This window comes from Neovison vison, chromosome 14 (assembly GCF_020171115.1).
Source record: "Neovison vison isolate M4711 chromosome 14, ASM_NN_V1, whole genome shotgun sequence".
Lineage (NCBI taxonomy): Eukaryota > Metazoa > Chordata > Mammalia > Carnivora > Mustelidae > Neogale > Neogale vison.
This window is the reverse complement of record NC_058104.1, coordinates 18,160,828-18,183,276: the sequence shown is the minus strand read 5'-3', so window position 1 is coordinate 18,183,276 and position 22,449 is coordinate 18,160,828. Positions and strand designations below refer to the sequence as shown.

The 22,449-nt window shown below is 50.5% G+C and overlaps 1 protein-coding gene and 1 long non-coding RNA gene across 4 annotated transcripts in view; one reads left to right on the top strand and one right to left on the bottom strand.

Moving 5' to 3' along the window:
• Positions 1–18,191, bottom strand: part of ZNF174 (zinc finger protein 174) — a 57,626-nt gene extending 39,435 nt beyond the window's left edge. The window contains exons 1-4 of one of the 3 annotated variants that reach the window (XM_044233694.1): positions 18,138–18,191; positions 17,057–17,682; positions 15,807–16,029; positions 9,360–12,599 (exon numbers count right to left, since the gene is read on the bottom strand). In XM_044233694.1, the coding sequence (XP_044089629.1) occupies positions 11,998–12,599; positions 15,807–16,029; positions 17,057–17,464 (1,233 nt within the window). In that variant the 5' untranslated portion in view covers positions 17,465–17,682; positions 18,138–18,191 and the 3' untranslated portion in view covers positions 9,360–11,997. Of the gene's footprint in view, positions 1–9,359; positions 12,600–14,554; positions 15,559–15,795; positions 16,030–17,056; positions 18,104–18,137 lie in introns of those variants that run through there. The other 2 variants (XM_044233697.1, XM_044233695.1) reach the window with 2 other exon arrangements.
• Positions 18,192–18,386: 195 nt separating this feature from the next.
• On the top strand, positions 18,387–20,816 carry LOC122895915. Its single transcript, XR_006382334.1, has 2 exons — positions 18,387–18,534; positions 19,953–20,816. It is a non-coding gene; the product is annotated as an uncharacterized LOC122895915 (long non-coding RNA).
• The last annotated feature ends 1,633 nt before the right edge of the window (positions 20,817–22,449 follow it).

Genomic DNA, 22,449 nt, shown 5'->3' with positions numbered 1-22,449 from the left:
GCTAACAGTTTCACATTCCTCTTAGAGGTTAAGTTTCATTTTACTGATGTGGCTCAAGAGCCACATCAACCAACTGAACCAACCACTGTGGCTGGGAGTAGATTGGCCTGGCCTGGTTGTCAGACACACTCCTGGAGCTGTGGTTGGGGTCAGCCCCACCAAAATTCCATATACAAAGTGGAAGAGAAGAGGTGACTTATAGGGATAATGCGGAAAGAAGAGAGTATGGGGCTGGGGTAACACACAAGTCAGAGTAGACAGAGAGGCAATTAGAGTAGTGATGGAAACGTCCAACACTAATCAAGGGCTTGTTCTGTGCCTGGCCCTCCTCTGCTGAGCACATTTCCTGGATTAGTTCGCCATTGTCATCATCCATGTTTCCCACATGCAAAAAATGGGGCTGGACTGCATGGTGTGTTAAGAAGTAGGAGGAGACAGGGTGGAAGTCTCAGGTTCATTGTTGAAGGTATGTGATTAAAGCCCGGCTATCTGCGATTGTGCAAGCTTTGGAAAATGACTGCGTCTCGGCTTCCTTGAAGGCCCAGAGAATAATCACAAAGTCTGCCTTCCAGTGTCTAAGGGTTAAGGGAAATGCTGTGAGGTACACCTCTGAGGAATCATTACTGCCATCAAATGGTTGTCCTGGCAGGAGAAACCCAGGAGGCCCTGACCTTCCTTTCTCCTTTTTTTTTTTTTTTAATGAGGTTATCAGTTTATTTATTTATTTTTAAAGATTTTATTTATTTGACACAGAGACAGCCAGAGAGGGAACACAAGCAAGAGGGAGTTGGAGAGAGACAAGCAGGCCTCCCACTGTGCAGGAGGGAGCCTGATGCGGGGCTCCCTCCCAGGACCCAGGGATCATGACCTGAGCTGAAGGCAGATGCTCAAAAACTGAGACACCCAGGCGCCTCTGTGACCTTCTTCTCTCAAGTAGAGCCTTCCCTAGTCATTTCCCACCACGTGATTCCTGCCTAAGTTTTTTCCTTAACAGTTTTACAGTTGCAGTTTGTGCGATCATCTGATTGATGAGTTTCCCCCTCTAACACTGGGCTTTCTGAGCATGTGCATGGTCTGGGTTCACCATAGCAACCCCAGCACCTAATGGTGCCCGGTGTATAGTAGGCATTTAATAAATATATATAACAAGGGCAAAGGAATTTATCAAGTGAGCCTCCAGGATAGCCTTTCAGCTTTAGGCTAATGGTCCCAAACGATCACCAGAGCCAAGCCTTCCAACCCGCGTTGGAAGCGGAACCAGCTGGAACTACATTTCCCAGAGAGCTCCATGGCAGCCAAGGGTGCCGGACGCCCCAGTCAGAGGGTACTTCCGGTTGACGTTCCGTCCCTCACTCTCGCCCGCTTCCCCTGTGGTGGCCAGTGCCATATGGGTCCACTTGGGAAGTGCTGGCCGGGGCTCGCTCCGTGGAAGTTGCCAGTGCATGCGTCCCTGGGGGGGGCCGGGGACTAACCCTACCGCCGAGCAAGTCCGAGGCCCATTAGAGGAGATACCGTGCCCGGCTCCCGGTTCCCCAATCTCTGAGCCCCCGCTTTCTACGTCCCCTGTTTGCCACTTTGGGTGAGGGTACGCAGTGGGGCAGGAAGGCCGGGCAGGGTACCCTGCTTTGTGGTACAGGCTGGGACCGAGGGTTGCAGCGGAGCGAGTGAGAGAGGAGGGCCTTCAGTAGGAGGGGGTCCTGGGATTGAGGAAGAGGGGGTGGCTTCAAGACAGATTCAGGGGGGGCGCCTGGGTGGCTCAGTGGGTTAAGCCGCTGCCTTCGGCTCAGGTCATGATCCCAGGGTCCTGGGATTGAGCCCCACATCGGGCTCTCCGCTCAGCAGGAAGCCTGCTTCCTCCCGCCTCTCTGCCTGCTTGTCATCTCTCTCTGTCAAATAAATAAATTAAAAATCTTTAAAAAAAAATAATTAAAAAAAAGAAAAAGACAGATTCAGGGGGCGCCTGGGTGGCTCAGTGGGTTGAAGCTTCTGCCTTCGGCTCTGATCATGATCCAGGCTCCTGGGATCGAGCCCCGCATCAGGCTCTCTGCTCAGCAGGGAGCCTGCTTCCTCCTCTCTCTCTGCCTGCCTCTCTGCCTACTTGTGATCTCTGTCAAATAAATAAATAAAATCTTTAAAAAAAAGGCAGATTGAGGAGGCAAAAGTAACGATTGAGCTGGGGAGAGAGCAGGAAAGTTTCTGGGCGGAGGGACTGGATGGTGTCATCTCTGTGGAGAAAGGATGCCTTCATGAGTGTGGGTTTTCTAACTTCATAAGGAGACGGTTAATCATGAGTGACACTGCAGCTGTGCTAAGTGCTACAGGGGAGAGCTGTGTTATGCCGGGAAAGGTATTTCCCCAGCCGGGAAGCTCAGGGAGCCCACTTGGGAGAGCAGAACACTGACTGGGAGTTCACTGGTTGGAGACCTCTGGAAAGGACACAGGGCCAGGGGGCTGCTGTCTAATGGAGAGTGTGTCCGCTGGCCCCACCTAGCCAGGTGGGGCCCCACCTGGGCAGCCCCACGCTGCCCCAGGAAAGCAGGCTTTCCCTGCTCACCTCTACTGTCTGCTTCGAGGGGAAAAAAGCCAGAAACTGGAGAACGCAGACTCCTGAACACACCCTATAAAGATACAGGATGTGACATTCCCAGGTCCAGTCCTAGCTGTTATGAGGCCGTTTCCTACGCCTAAGATGGCTGCAAACTTGGGTGCCCTGGACCTCCCCATCCCCTAGAACTACAAAGCCTTCTGATTAAAGATGCCACGTCGGGGTGGGAATCCTACCTGCAGACCCATGATCTTGATCGGGAAACAATGTTGGCAGTGCATCAGACCTTCTGCCTCGAGGAGGTAGCTGGGCCAGGGAGGTTCTTGTCCACCATGGGGGGATTGTGCCATCAGTGGCTAAGACCAGAGATGTCCCCAAGGAGCAGATCCTAAAGCTACTACAGTGCTTGTAACTATCCTGAGACATCCCCACTGGGTTCAGCATGAGCACCCAGAGGGTGACAAGAGGCAGTAATCCTGATGGAGGATATGCAGAGAAAGTCTAGGAAGCCAGGATGCTGGGTGGAAAGGGCCAGAAGAGACCTAGAGAGTAAACACTGGATGGATGATAAGCTCCCCTCCTTTGGGGGGTTGAGTGGGGTGCCCTGAACAGATGCTTTCCTCTTCCCCCAGGGGTCCTATCTCCCCAGATTTCCAACAAGTATCCTCACTGTGGAGCTCTGAGGGCCACCTCTACTTTGACAGAACCAAACTCTCCAGGAACAGACGGGCCGCTCCAAGTAGAACTGAAAGGAAAACTAGAGAGCATTTTGTCTAAGCCCCTGATTTTACTGAGAGATCAGAAACTGCCCAGCTGCACACTAGGGACAGAAGCAGGGTCTTCAGGCTCCTGGCCTTTTCCAGGACTCCCAAGCTGTCTCATGTGGACACGTACCGCAGCAGCGTGCTAGCTGTGTGATCAACCAGTGACATGTAAGGCAGTCACTTGTCACTTTCAAAAACACAGTTATCTGGTCATAACTCTGTGACTATACTAAAAACCACTGGACTGTACACTTTTTTTTTTAAAGATTTTATTTATTTATTTGACACAGAGAGAGAGATTGAGATCACAAGTAGGCAGAGAGGCAGACAGAGAGAGGAGGAAGCAGGCTCCCCGCCAAGCAGAGAGCCCAATTCGGGGTTCGATCCCAGGACCCTGGGATCATGACCTGAGCCGAAGGCAGAGGCTTTAACCCACTGAGCCACCCAGGTGCCCCAAGAGCTGTATACTTTAAGAGGATGAATTTTAGAGTATTTGAATTATATCTCAAGGGGAAAAAAAATAAACTTTGAAGTAAAGTTGAAATCAGTATTTTACAAATGTAGTACACTTAAATGTAATACACAAAATAACATATCAAAGACATGAAAATAATTTCTGCTACCAGCTTCTTTGTGTGCAGACCTGAGAGGAAAGCTGCTTCTGTCTTCTCTGTACAAAGAGCAGAGTCTCTTGTAAGATGAGCTGCTACTGATCTGTGTGTTAGAATTTGCTAAATACTACAAATCAAAGTAAAAACCAAATAAGCTGGATGTTAACATAAGAATGCAGTTCCCAGGGGCGCCTGGGTGGCTCAGTGGGTTAAAGCCTCTGCCTTTGGCTCAGGTCATGATCTCAGGGTCCTGGGATTGAGGCCACATGGGGCTTTCTGCACAGTAGGGAGCCTGCTTCCCTCTCTATCTCTGCCTGCCTCTCTGCCTACTTGTGATCTCTGTTTGTCAAATAAATAAAATCTTAAAAAAAAAATGCAGTTCCCAGCAAGATAAATAAATAGAAAAGATAGACTTCCTGGTTTAGGCAGTTTCCTTCCACAGAAGCCATGCGTTGCAAAGGGAAAATAAGCTACATAGCTTCAAAGAACAGGACTAGAGGGTTTTCTCTGGGGCCTGGGGGAAGAGCTAGGCCCTGAGTGGGGAAAAAAAAGGAAAGTGTATGCAAGTCGGCCTTGGGAGGGCACTTCCCACTCAGCCCCTCAACCCCTTGGCATGAGTAGTCCTCTGGGATATTAACTGGGCACCCCATCCCCTCCGCCTGCCTCAGAAGGTCCCTCACTCTCTAGAGCAAACTTCTCTATCAGAGAGAACTTCTCCTCAGCTTGAGCTAAGGAGAAGTTTTCAGGATTTCTTCCTGAAGGCAGGCCTCTGATTCTGGTGTCATCTATGACCTCTGATTCCTCCAAATCCTGGGTCAGCCACGACTCCTCCTATCTGGTCTGGAACAGGACTTCCTTCCCAGGGAAGCATCTGCTTGGGGCCATATGTGTCTCAGAAGTGGACATACTGAGGCACGCTCCCCAGAGGCATCTGTGTCCTCACATGCTTTACCTCAGCTTCACCCTGAAAACACCGTCCCTGGCGGGCTCCTTCCCTGCGTTCCTAAGAGTTCAGATCGACAGATGTTTACAAAGCCTTTGTGCGGGGCATTCTAGAGGTGAGAGCACGAGCCCTCGCATCCCTGGTCCCCTGCACCTGCCCATCCCCTCTCCAGGGTATTCGCAGAAGCAACAGAGGCCCCAGGGACAAAGGCCCACATGCTCCAAGTCCAGCGTCTAGACCCTGAGACGACTGGGACAGCACTAGAGGCACACGGCTTGGATCCTCTCATCTAAACCGCACAAAGCTGAAGGCCACTTCTGAAAGGCGATCTAGAGTCAGGACTGGAACTAGGTCTGTCCAAAGCCAAAGTTAATGCACACTTGGTGCTATGGTCTGAATGTTTGAGGCTTCCCCCAAATTCGTAGACTGCAATCTGAACCCCCAAAGATGATGGCATTAGGAGGCGGGGCTGTTGGGAGGTTCTTAGGTCACGAGGGTAGAGCCTCATCTACGGGATCGTTCTTATAAAAGAGAACCCAGAGCACATCCTCGCCCCTTCCACCGCGGGAGGTCCCAGGGACAGGATGGCCGAGTATGAACCAGGAAGAGGGGTCTCACCGGAACCCGACCTGGTAGTGCTGGCACCTTGATTTTGTACTTCAGCCTCCAGCACCATGAGAGCTAACGTCTGTTGTCTATAAGCCCCGGAGTCTGTACTTAGTTACAACAGCACGAACAGACTAAAAGACCTGGCTACCCTGAACTGTCTCCCATCACTTCTTTCCGAAAGGTAAAGCAAGTGCCTTAAACACGTCCTCCGACATGGTCTTTGGTCTGAACACCCACGCTCCACGTCAACCATCCTTCTCTGCAGTGTCACTTGCTGGGCTCTGCCATTTCCTGGGACTGTGTTGGTCTCAGAATCCATCAACTCACCCCACTCCCACCCACAGCTAGAGAAAACACCCAGATACTGTCCTCTCCCAACAAAACTGAGTCCCAGTACAGGTGGGGTATCTGCTCATATGTCTGCCCATTACCCCCAGACATCTTCTCATACCTCACAGTGGGACCCAGGTAGCCCCCAAATTTTAACCTTCATTTCTGGGTGTTCAAAGATGCTTAAAGCTGCTCCTGTGAGGGATACCTTCCCTTGGCCACCCCGGTCTCTCTCCTTGCCCTTAACCCTCTGCTCTACCTTCTAGAGCAACCCCCTACCCAGACCTTGGGCCCATTCCTGCTTGCAGCTACTCTGGTGGCACTAACACAGGGTGCCACTCTCAGAGGCTCTGTGGCCCTATGACAAACTTTCATTTGGGTTTTTGCAAATTATGTATTTACCCAAAGTAAGGAGCACACTATTCACAACATCCAAAAGATGGAAACAACTCCAGTGTCTTCCAGTGGAAGAATGGCTACACAAAATGTGGTAAAAAAGGAGGGACATTCTGACGCACGCCACAGCATGGAGGGACCTGGGGGACATGATGCTGTATCAATGAAGCCAGTCGCAAAAGAACAGCTACCGTGTGACTTCACTTACCCAGCTCCCTAGAGTCAATGTCACAGAGACAGAAAGCAGAAGGGTGGCTGTGGAGGGAGGGGAAGGAGGAGTGTTTAATGGGGACAGAGTGTCAGTCTGGGAAGAAGCAATTCTGGAGAGGGATGGTGGAGAGGACCGCTGTATGGTTAAAGGGGCCAACTGTATGTATATTTTACTCTAGTAAAAGAAGAAAAAGCAAAGAGCAGCACAAAGGGCTATGCTTGAAAGGGGTGCCTCTGCTTTGGGGTCCCTCTGTTTGGGACACTGATTTTATTCACAAGCAGCCTTTCCGAAGAAATTCTTCTCCCTTTCAGGACATTATCTCCTGTGACCGTGGTGTAAAAAAAATGCCAGTGCGGGGAACAGGACATCTCTGCCCTCGAATCCCTGCAGCCTCATCACCCCTCCCAGGATCTGAAGGGCTGAGTAGCGAATTCAAGAAGCTCCGTACTACTTGGCACAGAATTCACCTTCCTTTCGTGCGATGCTGTCCAGGAGACAAGATGCTTTCCGTATACACATTCACTTCACCCATCATGTGAGGGAAGCAGGCCAGGTCTTCCCATTTCCAGGGGAGGACACAGGCCTGGATGTTTTAAATGACACATCCAGGAGATCAGGCTAGAGAATGACAGGGCTGGGCGCAAAGCCATGCCTCAGTCTTAGCCTGGCATGAAGTCCACTCCTTCCCCTTAACAAGTTGCCTCAGGGGGCACCTGGGTGGCTCAGTGGGTTAAACCTCTGCCTTCGGCTCAGGTCATGATCCCAAGGTCCTGGGATCGAGCCCCACATCAGGCCCTCTGCTCTGCAGGGAGCCTGCTTCCCCCTCTCTCTCTGCCTGCCTCTCTGCCTACTGTGATCTCTGTCAAATAAATAAATAGAATCTTTAGAAAACAACAACAAAAACAAAGCTGCCTCAGATCTGACTATGGCCAAGTGACCCCCAAGGCAAGGTTCCTGGGGTCTGTCTAGCTGGCTTTGCCCTTACCTGGTTCAATACAAGTTTCGAGAGCCATTCTAGAGAGTGATCTTTGGGGAGACTTGCCTCACACTTCTGTTTCACCGCCGATTCAGGGATTGTGACTGTACTGGTCACTTTTGTAGTCTGGCAGGTGACGGTTGCTTTAAAAGACGTACTGCGGGCGCCTGGGTGGCTCACTGGGTTAAGCCACTGCCTTCAGCTCAGGTCATGATCTCAGGGTCCTGGGATCGAGTCCCGCATCGGGCTCTCTGCTCAGCGGGGAGCCTGCTTCCCTCTCTCTCTCTCTGCCTGCCTCTCTGCCTACTTGTGATCTCTATCTGTCAAATAAATAAATAAAACCTTTTAAAAAAAAATAAAAGACATACTGTAATCGCACAAAAGTGTATTACAAAAATATGGGAGAAAATATTTGCAAGTCCTATATCTGATAAGGACTTGATTCCAGTATCTATAACGGACTCTTATAACAATGAAAAGACAACCGAATTTCAAAAGGGCAGAGGTCCTGAACAGCCATTTCTCCAAAGAAGATACGCAGATGATCAGTAAACTAGGAAAAGATGTCCAACACCAGGGTAACGCAAACCAAAAGCACAGTGAACACACTTCATGCGGACTAGCACGCTGTAATCAAACCAATACCATGTGCTGATGGCGATATAGAGAAACTGAGACCCTCACACACTGCAGGTGGGGAACTGGGGTGCAGACCCGATAGAGAAAGCCTGGAAGCTCCCCAGAAACAGCTACACATAATGTTACCACATGGCCTAGCCACCGCACTCCTAGTATTTACCAGGGAAATAAAAGTGCGTGTTCACAGAAAAACTTTTTTTTAAAGATTTTTTAAAAAATTTTATTTACTTGAGAGAGAGAGCAAGAGCAAGGAGAAGCAGCAGATGAAGAGGGAGAAGCAGACTCCTCACCGAGCAGGGAGCCTAATGTGGGGCTCCATCTCAGGACCCTGGGATCACGACCTGAGCTGAAGGCGGACGCCTAACCGACTGAGTCACCCAGGCGCCCCGTTCACAGAAAAGCTCATACACACGTTCACAGCAGCACTATTCACAAGAGCCCCGAAATGAAAACAACCAAATATCCACCGGATGGATGGATAAGCCAAAGCAGTCTATCCACACAGTGCACTGTAACTTGGTCACGGAAAGAATAAAGTCCTGACACGATGAACCTTGAAGATGTACGAGTGCAGAGGGAGCTCAAGGGGGCACGGGGATGGGGAATGACTGCTAGATAAGACGGGGTTTACTTCAGCTGTTGAAAATGTTCTCGTAGGAGTTGTGGTGATGGTTGCACAACTCGGTGAGTATCGTCTAATTATGGATGAACGTTCTGTGTGAAATACATCTCAATAAAAACAGAATTTTTTCTCTGGGAACATTGGGTGAAATTTCAACACTGTGTATCGGATGGTATTAGGGAGTCATGAATTCTGTTGGGAGTGGTAATGGTATTATGGGAAGGGTTTTACAAGTCCTTATCTACTGTAGATGGAAAATGCTTTTCAGGGACATCTGCGAGGCCCAGATTCCCCACTGTGCACCATGTTTCCCTCCCCCTGTCTCACTGGGGGCCACGAGGGAACCAAATAACTTGAGTGGGAGCTGTCCCCCTCCATGGCTGAATACAGGCCAAATCCAGAGAAGATGGTAAACCTTACAGGTTGCTCATGGGTGAAGAGAGAGAGTACTTCTTACATGGGGTAGCTAACTGCAAGGCTGCAAGTCAGTGGTCTGGGCAGAGGCCCTCTGGCAGAACCAGGCGTGGGCAAGGGGGACCGGGAGGATCCTACCTCTGAAGAGCTGTGTACACTGGCAAGTGCAGCTGGACCTGTTCCAGCCCTCAGATTCTGCTCGCCGCGAGTCGTGCCTCACCCGCCGAGGAGAACTGGATTGGGAGAGGCGAGGTAGCATCAGGGCTCAAAAATGTTTTGGGAATGAGTGATATTCAGAATGGTAATTTTGTCACATTTATTGAAGGACCACAGTTGAACAGACAGCCAAAGACTTCACGATTCAGCAGTTATTTTGTTCAGAAGAGAGAAAACACATACAGGTTCTTCGACACATACCAAACAAAACTTTCATTTAAGGGAGAGTTCCTATCCCAACTCTTATAAATAAGAAGAGTGGAAATCTAGGTTTGTTTGCTTTTAGGAGAGAGCTCGGACTAACCAAGTTGATTCAACAGACAGAACAGACAGGTGTGGTTGGCAAAGTCTGGCCTCCCAAATATGTCCACATCCTAATCTCTGGAAACCGTGAATGTTACTGTCTATGGCAACCAGGATTGTGCAGATGTGACTGAGAATCTTGAGACAGGAGGATTCTCTTGGATTATCTGGGTGGGCCCAATAAAATCATGACGGCCCTTTATATTACACAGGGGGCCAGAGGGTAGGAGTCAGAGGACAAGGTGATGCGACAGAGGATGGAGGCATGTACTCTGAAGACAGAGGAAGCAGCCATTAGGAGCTGAGAAAGGCAACAAAACAGATTTCTCCCCTCAGAAACCTTAATTTTGTTTCTGTGGAACGGATTTTGGACTTCCGACCTTTGGAACTCTAATAAGAGATTAGGTTTGTGTTGTTTGAAGCCACTAAGTTTGTGATCACGTCAGAGAACCAATGGGAAACTAACACAGACGTAGCCATGATTAGGAGGGTCCTGTGACAGCAAAACTGTCCTGGAAAAAGATGGATGAGGTGGAAGCAAATAAGCAATCGGGAGCCTCTAACCGGTGAGAGGTGACAGACGGGGGCGAGGTTAAGGTGCAGGCATAGTAATACAGACAAGCTCCTCTAACACCTAATACAATTGCTCGGAGGGGGACTGTGACGTAATCTAAAAGGCCACAGAGCTTCCATTCAGTCTCTCACTGCCCAACAGGTAAGAAGCTTTGTCAACTGCATTCAACACTGTCACCAGGATCTCCGGTTCAGGCAGGACCAAGCCCTGTCCAAACACCTACTTCCCTTGGCTTCCTTTAGACTTCATCTAAAAGCTAAGATGTTGGAAAAATATGGTTCTTGTCCTTGAAGAGCTTTTACCGTGAGCAGCATAGCTCCCCAACCTTGTCACCACTGACACTTTGAACTAGGCGACTCCGCTGTGGGGCTGTCCTGTGGACTGTAGGATGTTTAGCTCCATCCCTGGTCTCTACCCACAAGCAGCCAGCAGCATTTGCACACATGGCCAAATGTCCGCCCCCCAGGGGGAGGGGGGCAAATCTGCTCCCAGGTTGAGCCCCACTGGTGTGCGCAGTGAAGCAGAGAGGGGCACAATGAAGTCGGCCTGGAACCAGTCAGAGAGGGTTTTGCTGAGTAGGATGCTCCTGTGAGAAGGGACAGGGAGGAAGCAGTGGGGGTGGCAGGTCCTAAATTCAAAGGGAGCAGCATGTGCAGAACCGTGGTGGGTGAGGGTAAGACACAGCTCAGAGGTGACCGGCAGCCAACTGGAGGATCCCGCTGTTTTAGCAAGAATGCCACATATCCGTGTCCTGCTGGAGGCGGTGCACCCATCCACCGGGGTCTTCTCTGAACTCAGAGGTCCGCTGGCTTGCTCTGGGTGACTGAGAACTATACTGACTGGGTTTGGATTCTTAATTGAGAGAATGATGGGATGGAATTCGATCAACTCTCTGGCCTTGTTCCAGAACTTTTATATTTTATACAAATATATTTTGTGTTTCTTAAGAAAATTCACTGAGATATAATCTATATATCATAAAATTAACCCATTTCAATGAGTTTTAGTAAATGTACTGAGATAATCCACTTTTATAACACTCCATCCCCCAATCATCTTGTTATTCTTAAGGCTGCCGGCCTGAGTGAGGAAGGTTAGTAAGGGTCCCTTTGGCATGTCCTTAGCTGTCTCCACACGCTACACGCTTCTTCCCCATTGCAGCTTTCCCCTGTTGCCTGGGCGGGGGCTGTAGCAGCTGAGATTTCTTCCTAAATCAAAGGTGTTTTCATATAAATAATTCCCTCAACATGTGTGAACTGCATGTGTGTGTGTGTGTGTGTAAAAGCACTATTTACTTGGGAATCCTCTCCTCATACAAACATGTTCAAACTCTCACTTCAGTGTCCTTTGTTATGACCAGCCAGAAACTAGAGTAAGAATATTAGGGGATTTATATTCCAATGACCTTCCGTCTTGAAATTCTGGTGGCTCACTGATCTTTATTAAAGAAGTGTGTGTATGATCAAGATTGTCTGGTATGACAGCAAGTACATTAAATATATAAGTAATTTACCCTTGGACAGGTTTAGAGGATAAATAAAGGGGCAGGAGACCCCGCAGGATCGGCGGGATTGTCTTGGCAGTTACTCCCTGCTCTCCAGCAGAAACCCCGGTTCTGTCTGACTCAACACCCAGAGCCGCCATCTCTTCACTCGGTCACCAACAGGGTCACGTCCCCCTTGGTGTCTTCTGAGACTCCTCAGCAGCCAAACGTGCACCGGCATTCCTCAGGGACTTCTTGCTTTCCTTGTAAGTCACACAGTCAGTCTGTGGTTTACATGCAAGTGAGGGGAAAGAGAAACACAGACACCTTCCTTCTGAACCGAGTGCGCAAAGCCCCGCTGTCAGTCCCCGTGGTGGAGTCTGTGGTGCTGGTGGAGGTTTGAGCTCTGGCGAAAGCTTTTCCCACACTGGCTGCACTGGTACGGCTTCTCCCCGGTGTGGATCCTCTGGTGCAGCTTCAGGGTGGACTGGCGCCCAAAGCAGTTCCCACACTCTCCACACGTGTAGGGCCTCTCCCCTGTGTGTACACGCTTGTGTCTTTTGAGCTCCGAATTCCACGTGAAGCTTTTCCCACAGTCATCACATTTGTAAGGCTTCTTTGCTGAGCGGGTCGGCTGGTGACCAAGACGTTGCAAACGACTGCTCAGGCTCCTTTTGCTTCCTTTGCTTTTCTTCAGCTCTCGCAGCGGGTGGCTTTTCAGGGGGCTGCTGATGTATTCCAGTTCCCTGCAATGTCTCTGATAGTGAGTGAACGGCTTCTGAGCATTTGGGGGGCTGACCTGCCTCCGGGACAACCGGGGTTCACTCATACTCGCCCCTCTCGGCTCAGGACTCTGCAGACCATTCCCTTTGGATCTGCCAGGGGAAACTGCACATGGCTTTCCTCCTTTAGCCCCCTCTGGCTGTGGATTTTCCTTGTTGTCACTTTTCATTCTGGGGGCCTCTATAATTAGAAAGAATATGTTTCATTTCCTGGGCTTTGAAGAAAGAAGCTCAGCAAATGAGCTAAGAAGTATTCTCAAAGCGTGGTCCTCCACTGGCAACTGGCATTCGATTCATCTGGGGCACCTGTTACACAAGCAGGCTGTTCCTGTGTCCCCAGGGCTGCTGAGTCAGAATCTCTGGGGGGAGGGGAGCTGGAAATCTACATGGCTAACAGGCTCCTGGGAGGACTGTAATATATATTCATGTTAGGAACCAAGTTATCCAGTCCCATCTCTCCTTCCTACCTTTAAGGAAAGGTTAGGGAAGGAAAAAACATAGAAAAGCAAACCCATCAGACCTGAGTGGCAATAAACAAACGAAAAGGAGAGAGTTGGGGCACCTGGGTGGCTCAGTGGGTTAAAGCCTCTGCCTTCAGCTCCAGTCATGATCCCAGGGTCCTGGGATCGAGCCCCAAATCGGGCCGTCTGCTCAGCAGGGAGCCTGCTTCCCCCTCTCTCTCTCTGCCTACTTGTGATCTCTGTTTGTCAAATAAATAAATAAAATCTTTTTAAAAAAAGAAAAGGAGAGAGTTGAACTGTTGAACTTTCAACACTGCCAATCTACTCACTCACATGGACACAGAATGATTACAACTGTCACTTCAAATAATGGGAAATTCAGCAAATGCGGTGTGTTCTTTCATTATAAACATGATGGCATTAGGGTTACAAACTACAAAATGGGCTAGACATGTATCCTAATTTCAGAAACTCTGCAATTTCTGACCATGAGCACTGAGGATCAGGACGGAACAATGCTGGAATGTCTGTGGGCAAGTTGGAGGCTCTAGAGCTGTGTTATCCCACAGGACTGCTGCCAGGTGAGAAGTGTGTGTGTACATGAGCGTGTGTACATACTATTCAATATGGCAGCCACCAGCCACATGGGGCTACTGAGTCCTTGAAATGGGGCTACTATGATGGAGAAAACAGAATTTTAAATTTTATCTAATTTCAGTTAATTTTAATTCAAATTTAAATAAGCAGCCTATACCTTTATGGTCAACTGCTTTTTGACAAGGTTGTCAAGGCAATTCCATGGAGAGAGTAGGCTTTTCAATAAAGGGCGCTGGGCCAACTGGATTTCCACATGCGGAAGAGTGAGGGTGGAGCCCTGCCTCACAACACGTACTCGAAATAACTCAGAATGGATCAAAGACATAAACAGAAGGGCTAAACTAATGTCTCTATGAACAAAACATAGGTATAAATCTTTGTGATTTCGGATTAGGCAAAGGTAATTTACATATGTCACCAAAACACAAGCCAAATGGAGAAAATAGATAAATTGTACTTGATCAAAATTAGAAACATTTGTGCTTCAAAGGACACTATCAAGGAAGTGAAAATACAACCCACAGTGGGAGAAAATACTTGCAAATTATATATAGGGGCCAAGTATACAGGATATAAAAAGAACTCTTACAACAAAAGATTAATCCAAATTAGTTACAGGCAAAGGATCTGAACAGATACTTCTCCAAAGAAGATACACAACTGACCAATAAGCACATGAAGAGATGTTCAACATTATTCACCATCAGGGAAATAAAACCTCCGTTAGGCACCACTTCACACCTAATGCGACTGTTGTAACCAAAACACCGAAAAGTGCTGACAGGGATGTGGAGACATTAGAATCCTCACAGGAACTGCTGGTGGAAATGTAAAATGGCACAGCCACTTTGGAAAACAGTCGGTGTTTGCTCAAAAGGTTGAACAGAGAGCTACTGTCTGACCCAGCAATTCCACTCCTAGATATGCGGCCAAGAGAAATGAAAACATATGTCCACACAAAAACTTGCAAACAAATGTTCACAGAAGCGCTATTCATAACAGCCAAAAAGTGGAAACACTCCAAATGACCACCTGATGAATAAACAAAACGTCCACGTGATGGAGTATCAGCTGAAAAAGGAACAAAGGAGTGACATGTGTGATAACACGGGTGAAGCCAAAAACCTTCTCAGTGAAAGAAGCCAGTCACAAAAGAGCACAACATATGTGATTCTGAAATATTCACAATAGGCAAACCTGGAGACAAAGCAGATGGTTGCTGCCAGGGGCCGGAGAGGGGGCACTGGAGAGTGACTGCCAGGGGGTCTGGGTTTCTTTCTGAGGTCATGAACATTTTCAAGAATTAGACAAATAGGGATGGTCACACAAGCGTGTTAAGTACTAAACACCACTGAATTGTATACTTCAAAAGGTGATTCTTACAGTACATGAAATATATCTCCATAAATAAAATTTAAATAACCATGTGTGGACAGTGGCAACTAACTGGGCAGTGCAGCTCTGAAGGAAGGCACTACTGGATCTTAGGGTAGAGACTCTACCTTCGGGGATGGGATAAACAATGGGGCCTACACACACACTGAGCTGCCTAGGATGAGGCAGAATGGAGTGTGCGTGCTCAGGACCACGAAACCCAGAGGTTATGGGGCAGGACTGGAGCCAGGGTCACAGTGCTTTTCTGCTGGATGCCCAAGGTCTTCTCCACTCCTAAGTTCAGAGAATAACCAAACCTAAGTGTTTCACTGAATGTAGGAAATCAAGGTGCTCCAGCCTTCTGGTAATATTCTCTAACCTGCTGACCATCCCCTCTACTCATATCACTAAGACTGGCCAGAGTGTCTCTGTTATTCAGTCTTAGAGATCACAGGACTGAGTACAGCAGGGCCACCAACGACTGGCACTGTGCCACAGACGGGATAGGGCAGTGGACACCGGGTGAAGCGCAGATACTGTCACAGGAGAAGGAAGAGGCAGAAAATAATACGGAGCGGCACTCTTCCTCTAACGTATAGCATTCTTTAGGCCCCTTCTCAACATGGGACGATTTTAAGCAATGAAACTCAGCCACAGTTTGGAAGGTAGTTCATCAGTGGTCATATGTGGATCTGTCACTACAAGAAGCTCATAAGGGACAGAGTAGATAATCCCATTACGCACTGACATTGAGTCATTAACAGAAAATGATAAAACTGTACTTCTTACACACCTATCACTACCATGCTAGTCAATGAAATCTGTTGGGAAATAAAGATCTAGTGTTACACAAAACATTAAAAAACCCAACATGCAGTCTATGGTGTCTCAGAACCACAGGATGTTCTGACGGAGGTAAAGATTAGAGAGGGAAAAAAGAGGCACGGAGTGTTTACCTGGGCCGGCCAATTTGGGGCTTGCTTCCTGGAGGAGCGGGGATTTGTCCCAATGATGAGTGCTCAGCTGGTCTTGAGATTCTGCCTGGGAAGGCTCCTCCAAAGAGTTCTCCCTGGGACAGCTTCTAGGAGTTTGCAGTTGAAAGTCTGGGAGTTCCTGTTCTCCAAGCTGAGACCCAGTCTTCTCCAAGAGCACCTTCTGCCCCTGCATACAAACGGCCACCTAGAAAAAAGCCCCATGCATCAGAGTGCAGCTTGAGGACTGGGGGCAGCCTGACCTCTTCCTGCTCTGCAAGGATCCTTTCCTTTACCCTGGGGTATACCGACAGCAGTCTAGAGGCCAACTGTGAGAGACGATGAAAACTCTCAAAGGTAGCAAAGGGAAGGACATGCAGAATGATTAGTGAGATTAATCCTAATCCATGGAGGCTTCAAATCAGCCAAGACTTCCTAAGTGGGTGACCCTAAACAGGGTCTTTCACAGGGCTTCAAGCTCATCAGAGAGAAGGCACAGATAACAGGGTCAGTCATGACATCGGCCTAGGAGAGTCTCACCCTATGTCCACCCCGGCATCCTGTGTCTCACCGTATGTCACCCACCCAGCAGATTCTATCAGAAAAAGGTCCCACTGGATCAGGAAGCATTTGATGAGACCATTAATAATAAAACCCATACCTAATAAACTGTTCTGCCCAAGGCTTCCCTGATAAGGAGATCCCAGTAGTAGTATGGCTAGAAGACTGCCTGCTGTGTTTCCTGACAGCCTCCATTCCTCAAAGCATATGGTTGTTGGCTTCCTGCCTAAGCCCTGAATGGGGTCTAAATTGGGAGACTGGAAAAAAATACTGGCCAAATGAGCTGCAACTTCCTTATCTGCAGGGAAGACACATCACTGAAGCCAGGTCCACCATGAAGTTCCCCCCAAATCAAATTCCTACCCAACAAGATGACCCTGCCTGCTAAGAATCCTGATAGTAGGAACACTTCAGGAGGAATGGGTGTGGGGTGATGTGTAGGGACAAATGCAAGGAACTTACTTGATCCTCTACTTTCTTACTGGAGTACTAGTGCCTAGATTTTCTAAAAACCTATTAACATCCCCCAAGGGGGTTCCCAAATAGAGGCCAGAAGCAACATTTGCAGTCATCGGGTCCATTTCTGGACTCTGACTAAATAGGGAGGGATGCAGAGACCAGATACCATCCAGATGAAAGAAATCCTGATGACCACGAAAGAGGGCCCTCCTTACCCACTGCTTTGGTCTCTTGGCAGCTCTTTGAAAATCTTCCACCAGGGTCACAATCTCCTTGCTGCTCACTGGACATCGATGCCTGATCCGGGCCTGGATCTCCGGAGGCAGGATGTTCAGGAACTGCTCCAGCACGAGGAGCTCCAAAATCTGTTCCTTGGTGTGCAGCTCGGGCTGCAGCCACTGACGGCAGAGCTGCTGGAGCCGGGAGAGGGCCTCTTGGGGTCCAGACACCTCTTGATAACAAAACCGTCGAAAGCTCTGGCGGGAGAGCTCAGGATCGGGGCGGTCTTTTTGCGGAGTGGGTCCCCGTTTGTCTTCCAGTTTTGTTATTATGTGTCTCTCTGGCTTGGAGGAAGCCTGAATGTGGGACTGCGAGCTCAAAGTTATCTCCATCTTAGCCGCCATCTTGGGGCTCGGGAGACTGGCTCCCTCCTCCGAAGCAGCTCAAGCCTTCGGGCTCATGGCTCTGCACAAGTCTCTCTCAACGTCAGCAAGATGTAGGGGAGGGCGGGGCACACACAGGCCCCAAGCTCCCGAGGACAACACAGGGACTGACGGTGGGGAGAGTCTGACCCTCTGGCAGTTTCCTCAACTGTCTCGAAATGGAGGAAACTCATAACGTCCTGAAAGGAACGGGGGGGAAACCCTGCTTTTATTTCACCGATAAACACAAGGTCTCAGAGGAATTGCGCAGTGTGACCCAACTGGCGGTCGGGAAACCCCAGGAAAAGTTCGAGTTGTCACACAGGTGGCCTGCGCCACCTCCCCGGCACCCTGGCGGCGCCGACCGCGAGCACCTCGCCGGGAGCTGCGGGGCAGGAGACACCGCACGGACGGCGCGGAAGCCCCCCGCTCGCAGCAGGGCAGGCGGAGCGCGGCGGGCGCTAGCTCGCAACGCCCGGCAGGCCCGCCGGCTCCGGCCTCCGAGGGCGCCCCGGCGGCCCCCCAGTTGGGCGAAGCTGCGGCTCTCGGGCGCGCGGGTCAACTTCGCGGCTGTGTGAGAGCCCGGCAGGGTGGCGCCTGAGGCGGCAGCGTCGCCAGCGACCTGGCACCCCGCACCCACCAGCCGCGGACTCACCTCTCTGGGGACCTAGGACCCGGAAACCAGGAGCCAGGGCTGGGGGCGGAGCCGAGGCCGCTCGTCGCGGACACTCCCACTGGCTGAGGGGTACATGGGTGGTTCAGTGGTAGAATTCTCGCCTGCCACTGGCTGAGGGGAGAATGACGCAGGGAAATACGGCACTGTAGGGTCCGCCCCCTCTCCCCGGGGGTTGGCTCCCAGAGGGCAGTCTCTCCCCTCTACTTGCTGCAGAGTTTGTCAATGCTGGCGAGGGACGGCGACCGGCCTTTCGCCGTGCACGCTGGGAGCTGTAGTCCAATGGCGCCACTCGCGAGCACGCGCAGCGGGCGGGTTACCGCCAGGAGTCGGGGCGTTGTCCAGGCGCTGACTTCCGAACCGGCCGCCGAGCGAGTCTGTAAGTACTCCGCTTCCTCGCCGCTGCGGGGTCGAAGCTGGGTCGGACGCCTTCGTTTCAGGACAGTGGGCACAGGCGCGGACGCCCCCGCGCACACCCCGCCCCGAGCCGGCCACTCCGGACTCCCGGCGGGCCGTGACCCTGCGGGTGCTCCCTCCCGCCCCTCCCATCTCCTGACCCTCGCGCCCGGCGGACTTGCAAGACTCAGGGCATCTCCACCGAACGAGACGTGAACCAGTCCGGCTCCTACCCTTGTCCTGCTTTCCGCCGAGCACCAGGGTCTTCGCCAGAGTGAAACACAAGAGCAGCATTCTCAAACGAACTATGGACGGGGTGTTAGCGGTCAAGAGGAGCACAAGCTCCGTCATCCGCCTGAAACTAGGGTAACATTTACTAAATTATTCTGCATCCGGACAAGGTGCAGAATATGGAAAATATGCGGCGTGGCATACATCTTTGAGGCCGGGGCCCTGCGTGCTGTGACGCTCCTGTTTTGTTATAAAGGACTACTACCAGGAATGCCTTCCATTTCCCTGTCAGTAGTCTCTTGGCTGCATTATATGTAAAGAGATTGTAAGTGAAGGCAGTTCAAGATCTTTGGAAGAAGAGCAACCTCAATCCAGTTTTTTAAGGTTTTTGTTGTTGTTTTTAACTCCTGTGATCAGGCTCACCCCTTTGGTGCAGGAGTGGTTATATTGAGACACAAAATGACAGATCGCTCCAGTCTTACCTCTTCCCAAAACAGCAATTCCTAGGAAATTTGGAAAACCTCAGAGACTTTTGACAGGCTCAGTTTATGTCAGATGCCTGACGTAAACTCCTGGGGTGGGAGGGAAGGGTACTGTAAGGAATAGCCCCGTGACACCAGCTGGAATTTAGGACTCAGTTACAAAGGAAGAAGATGCAGATCCTAAGTAGGAAGTAGTACTGGAAAATGAAAGCATACCCCAAGCTAGTCGTGTCTCATCCACACTGTGTGTGTGGCTGTGGTGGTAGTAGAGACAAAAGTGTGAACGATGAAGAGGTTAATCCAGAGGCACCTTATGAGAAGGTGGCAATTGGGAAGGTGACTCCTGGCTTCCTGAGGGGATGGAGGGCAGGGACCAAGATCCAGGCATACGGGGGACACAAGAAAGAAGAGCTGGGCTACATGGGAAAGTAGCTTGGGGAATTCATGAGCAAACACCACTGGCCTGTGGAGAAAACTGTTTTGATAATTCTAGTGCTTCAGATTCTCAGATTGTAGAGGGAGCAAAGGAAAAGGGCAGAAAGTACATCACGGGAAGCAGAGGGAGGGACTATGAGATCACTTTATGCTGTCTTTTTCCATTTCCTGCAACTCCCCTTCCAAGTCGCTGAGTCATTTTTCAGCTGTGATTCTGGACCACTAAGGTATTCTCTGATTTCTCTGATTCCAGGAAGACTTTTGCCAGTGTCCAAGAGAATGTTTTTCCAGTGATATGAAAAGAAATGGAATCTGATCTCCAGGGTAGTAATGGCTGCCAGTCAGCCAGGCTGGTGACAGAAATCATGGCTGCAACAAGGAGTCCCCAGGCATACCCATCCCAAGGAAGGACTGCTACCAGGGACAGAAATCAGGCCTTCCCAGCACCAGCCCTGACTCAGAAGCCTCCCACCAACGCTTCAGGCAGTTCTGCTGCCAAGAGGTAGCCGGCCCCCGTGAAGCCTCTGGGAACTCTGCTGTCAGTGGCTAAGGCCTAAGACACACTCAAGAGAGCAGATGTTGGAGCTCTTGGATTTGGAGCAGTTTCCAACCATCTTACCGGAGGAGATCCAGACCTGGGTGAGGGAGCAACACCCAGAAAATGGCGAGGAAGCTGTGGCTCTGGTTGAGGATGTACAGAGCGCATCTGGCCAGCAGGTGAGGACAGGCATTCAGGACCTGCTGAGTTTCGTTACGAAGAACTGAGCGAGAAGCACAGGAATCTGCTTAGTGGAGAGGAGCTTGAGCTGAGAAATGCACAGTAGCGCTCTGTCCGCCACCAGAAACCATGAGCTGGCTTGGGGTGGTCCCTGCCCTTCGTCTTTGGGGAGAATTTCTCGTTTGCTGCAATAACGTAGACACAGATATATTCAGTTTATGTTTAAGGTCCCTAATACAAATGTAAAACCTCAGAATACTTTCCAACAGAAGGTCAGGGAAAGGACAACTATCCCTCACCCACGGAGTTGGTGAGTTAAAATCCAGTGTCTCTTGCTGAAAGTCTCCTTGAGGGCAGATGCCATGTGTTATTCACTAAATAAAGTTGCATTAGAGCTGCTCCTGCTGCCAGGATTAAAGGGTCGGTATGGGATAGTGACGAGTTTCACAAAGTATGCACTTGTCCACTTAGGGACTAGGTCGGACATGTGGTCAGTGTAACAATCTTGTACATTTTGGGAGAAGGGAGCTGTGAGAGGCACAGGAGAAGAAAAGGAACTTGGCTTTGGTTGTAGGAGTTTGTGGGAAGAAGGCAACTGAGATCCCAATCCCAAGTCTGGGAGAGGCACAGAGTAAAGGAGGAGTGTGGGCCAGAGGGACGCTGTAGGCTGAGCCCCTCTGCAGTCCACAGGAAGCAGCTCGCTGCTACATGCTCGTTGCAGAGCTACAGCTTGCTGCAGAGACTAAATGCCTGGAACGGGAGATGCCCGTGTCCCCTGTGAGGAGGCAGACGTATCCTCGGGCTGCGGGAGGAAGAGCGGTGTTGACATAATGTGGAGAAGGCAGAACCGTGTGGTGGGGACATCAGGGTCCAGGCTGAGGAAGTTCCTGAAGGATCCAGGGCATCGGGACAATTACTAACCACTAGGAGGGAGCAGAGAAGGCCAAGCAGTAGCACGTGGACAGAGTTAGAGACTGGGTCAGTGATCAGCGGGAGCCGCTACATCCAACAGTCCTCCTGCTCCTAGCTCCCTTGGCCTCTCTCTGTGGGGTCGGTCTCTCCCTCGTGGCCACCACCATTTCAGAGCCAAGCTCTTCACAGAAGTGAGATGGTACAGGAATGTCAGGGTTAAAACAGTGACCTGAAACCTGCCTGGGATGGGACGGGCCGAGCAGGAAGCAGAGGGGAGAGGGAGCAGAGCAGGTTGGTAGCACGCATCAGGACACCGGACACCTCTGCCTACCACCCCTCACTCACTAAGGCCCAGTTAGAAGCTTGGGCTGTAACGGATGCAGGTGGCTCTGAAAGACGCAGGTGGCTCTGAGTGCCTGCCACGTGCCCCGTACTGGGGATTTCACAGTGAATGTGACAGGCGTTGTCCCTGGCCTGCAGGAGCCACACTCCATGGGGAAGCAGACGACAGGTGAAGGAAGAAAGCTACTTTGGGATAAGTGCTCAGCAGGAATGAGCAGCTGACGTGCTGGACAGGGACCACAGGGTGGACAGGAAGTGGACGTGGCCTGTTGGAGAGGACACAGGAACTGAGCTGGGAGGGAGGCACTGTCTATGTCAGCAGCTTCGGGTGAGCGAGGGTGTGGGCCATTTGGTGGAGCAGCAAGGGATGGCTGTGAGGTCCAGGAGGAGAGGAGGATGGGAGGTGCGAGGGCTGGACAGGGTATCGTGCGGCTTATGCTTTACAAGCCCTGCTGGGTTGTGACAAGGCGGAGGGTGATGACAGGGTCTGGCAACCGAGGTCCGAGTCCTGGAGCAGCCTGTGAGCTGCACACATTAGTGGCTGATGTGACAGCTCTCTTTTAAGCCAGGGGAGCTGAGCAGACGTGGGGAAGCCCGGACATGGGGGGAGAGGCACTTCCCACGCGAGGCCGCTGTGCTCCCCTGCCTCAGATGCGTGCCTGCCCAGCACTCGGCCACCTCACCTCTGTCTGGTGCTTGCAGCTCCTGATCTTAATCACTAGAGACCAGATGAGTGAGACCAAATTCTGTTTTTTGTTGTTGTTGTTTTTTAATCACA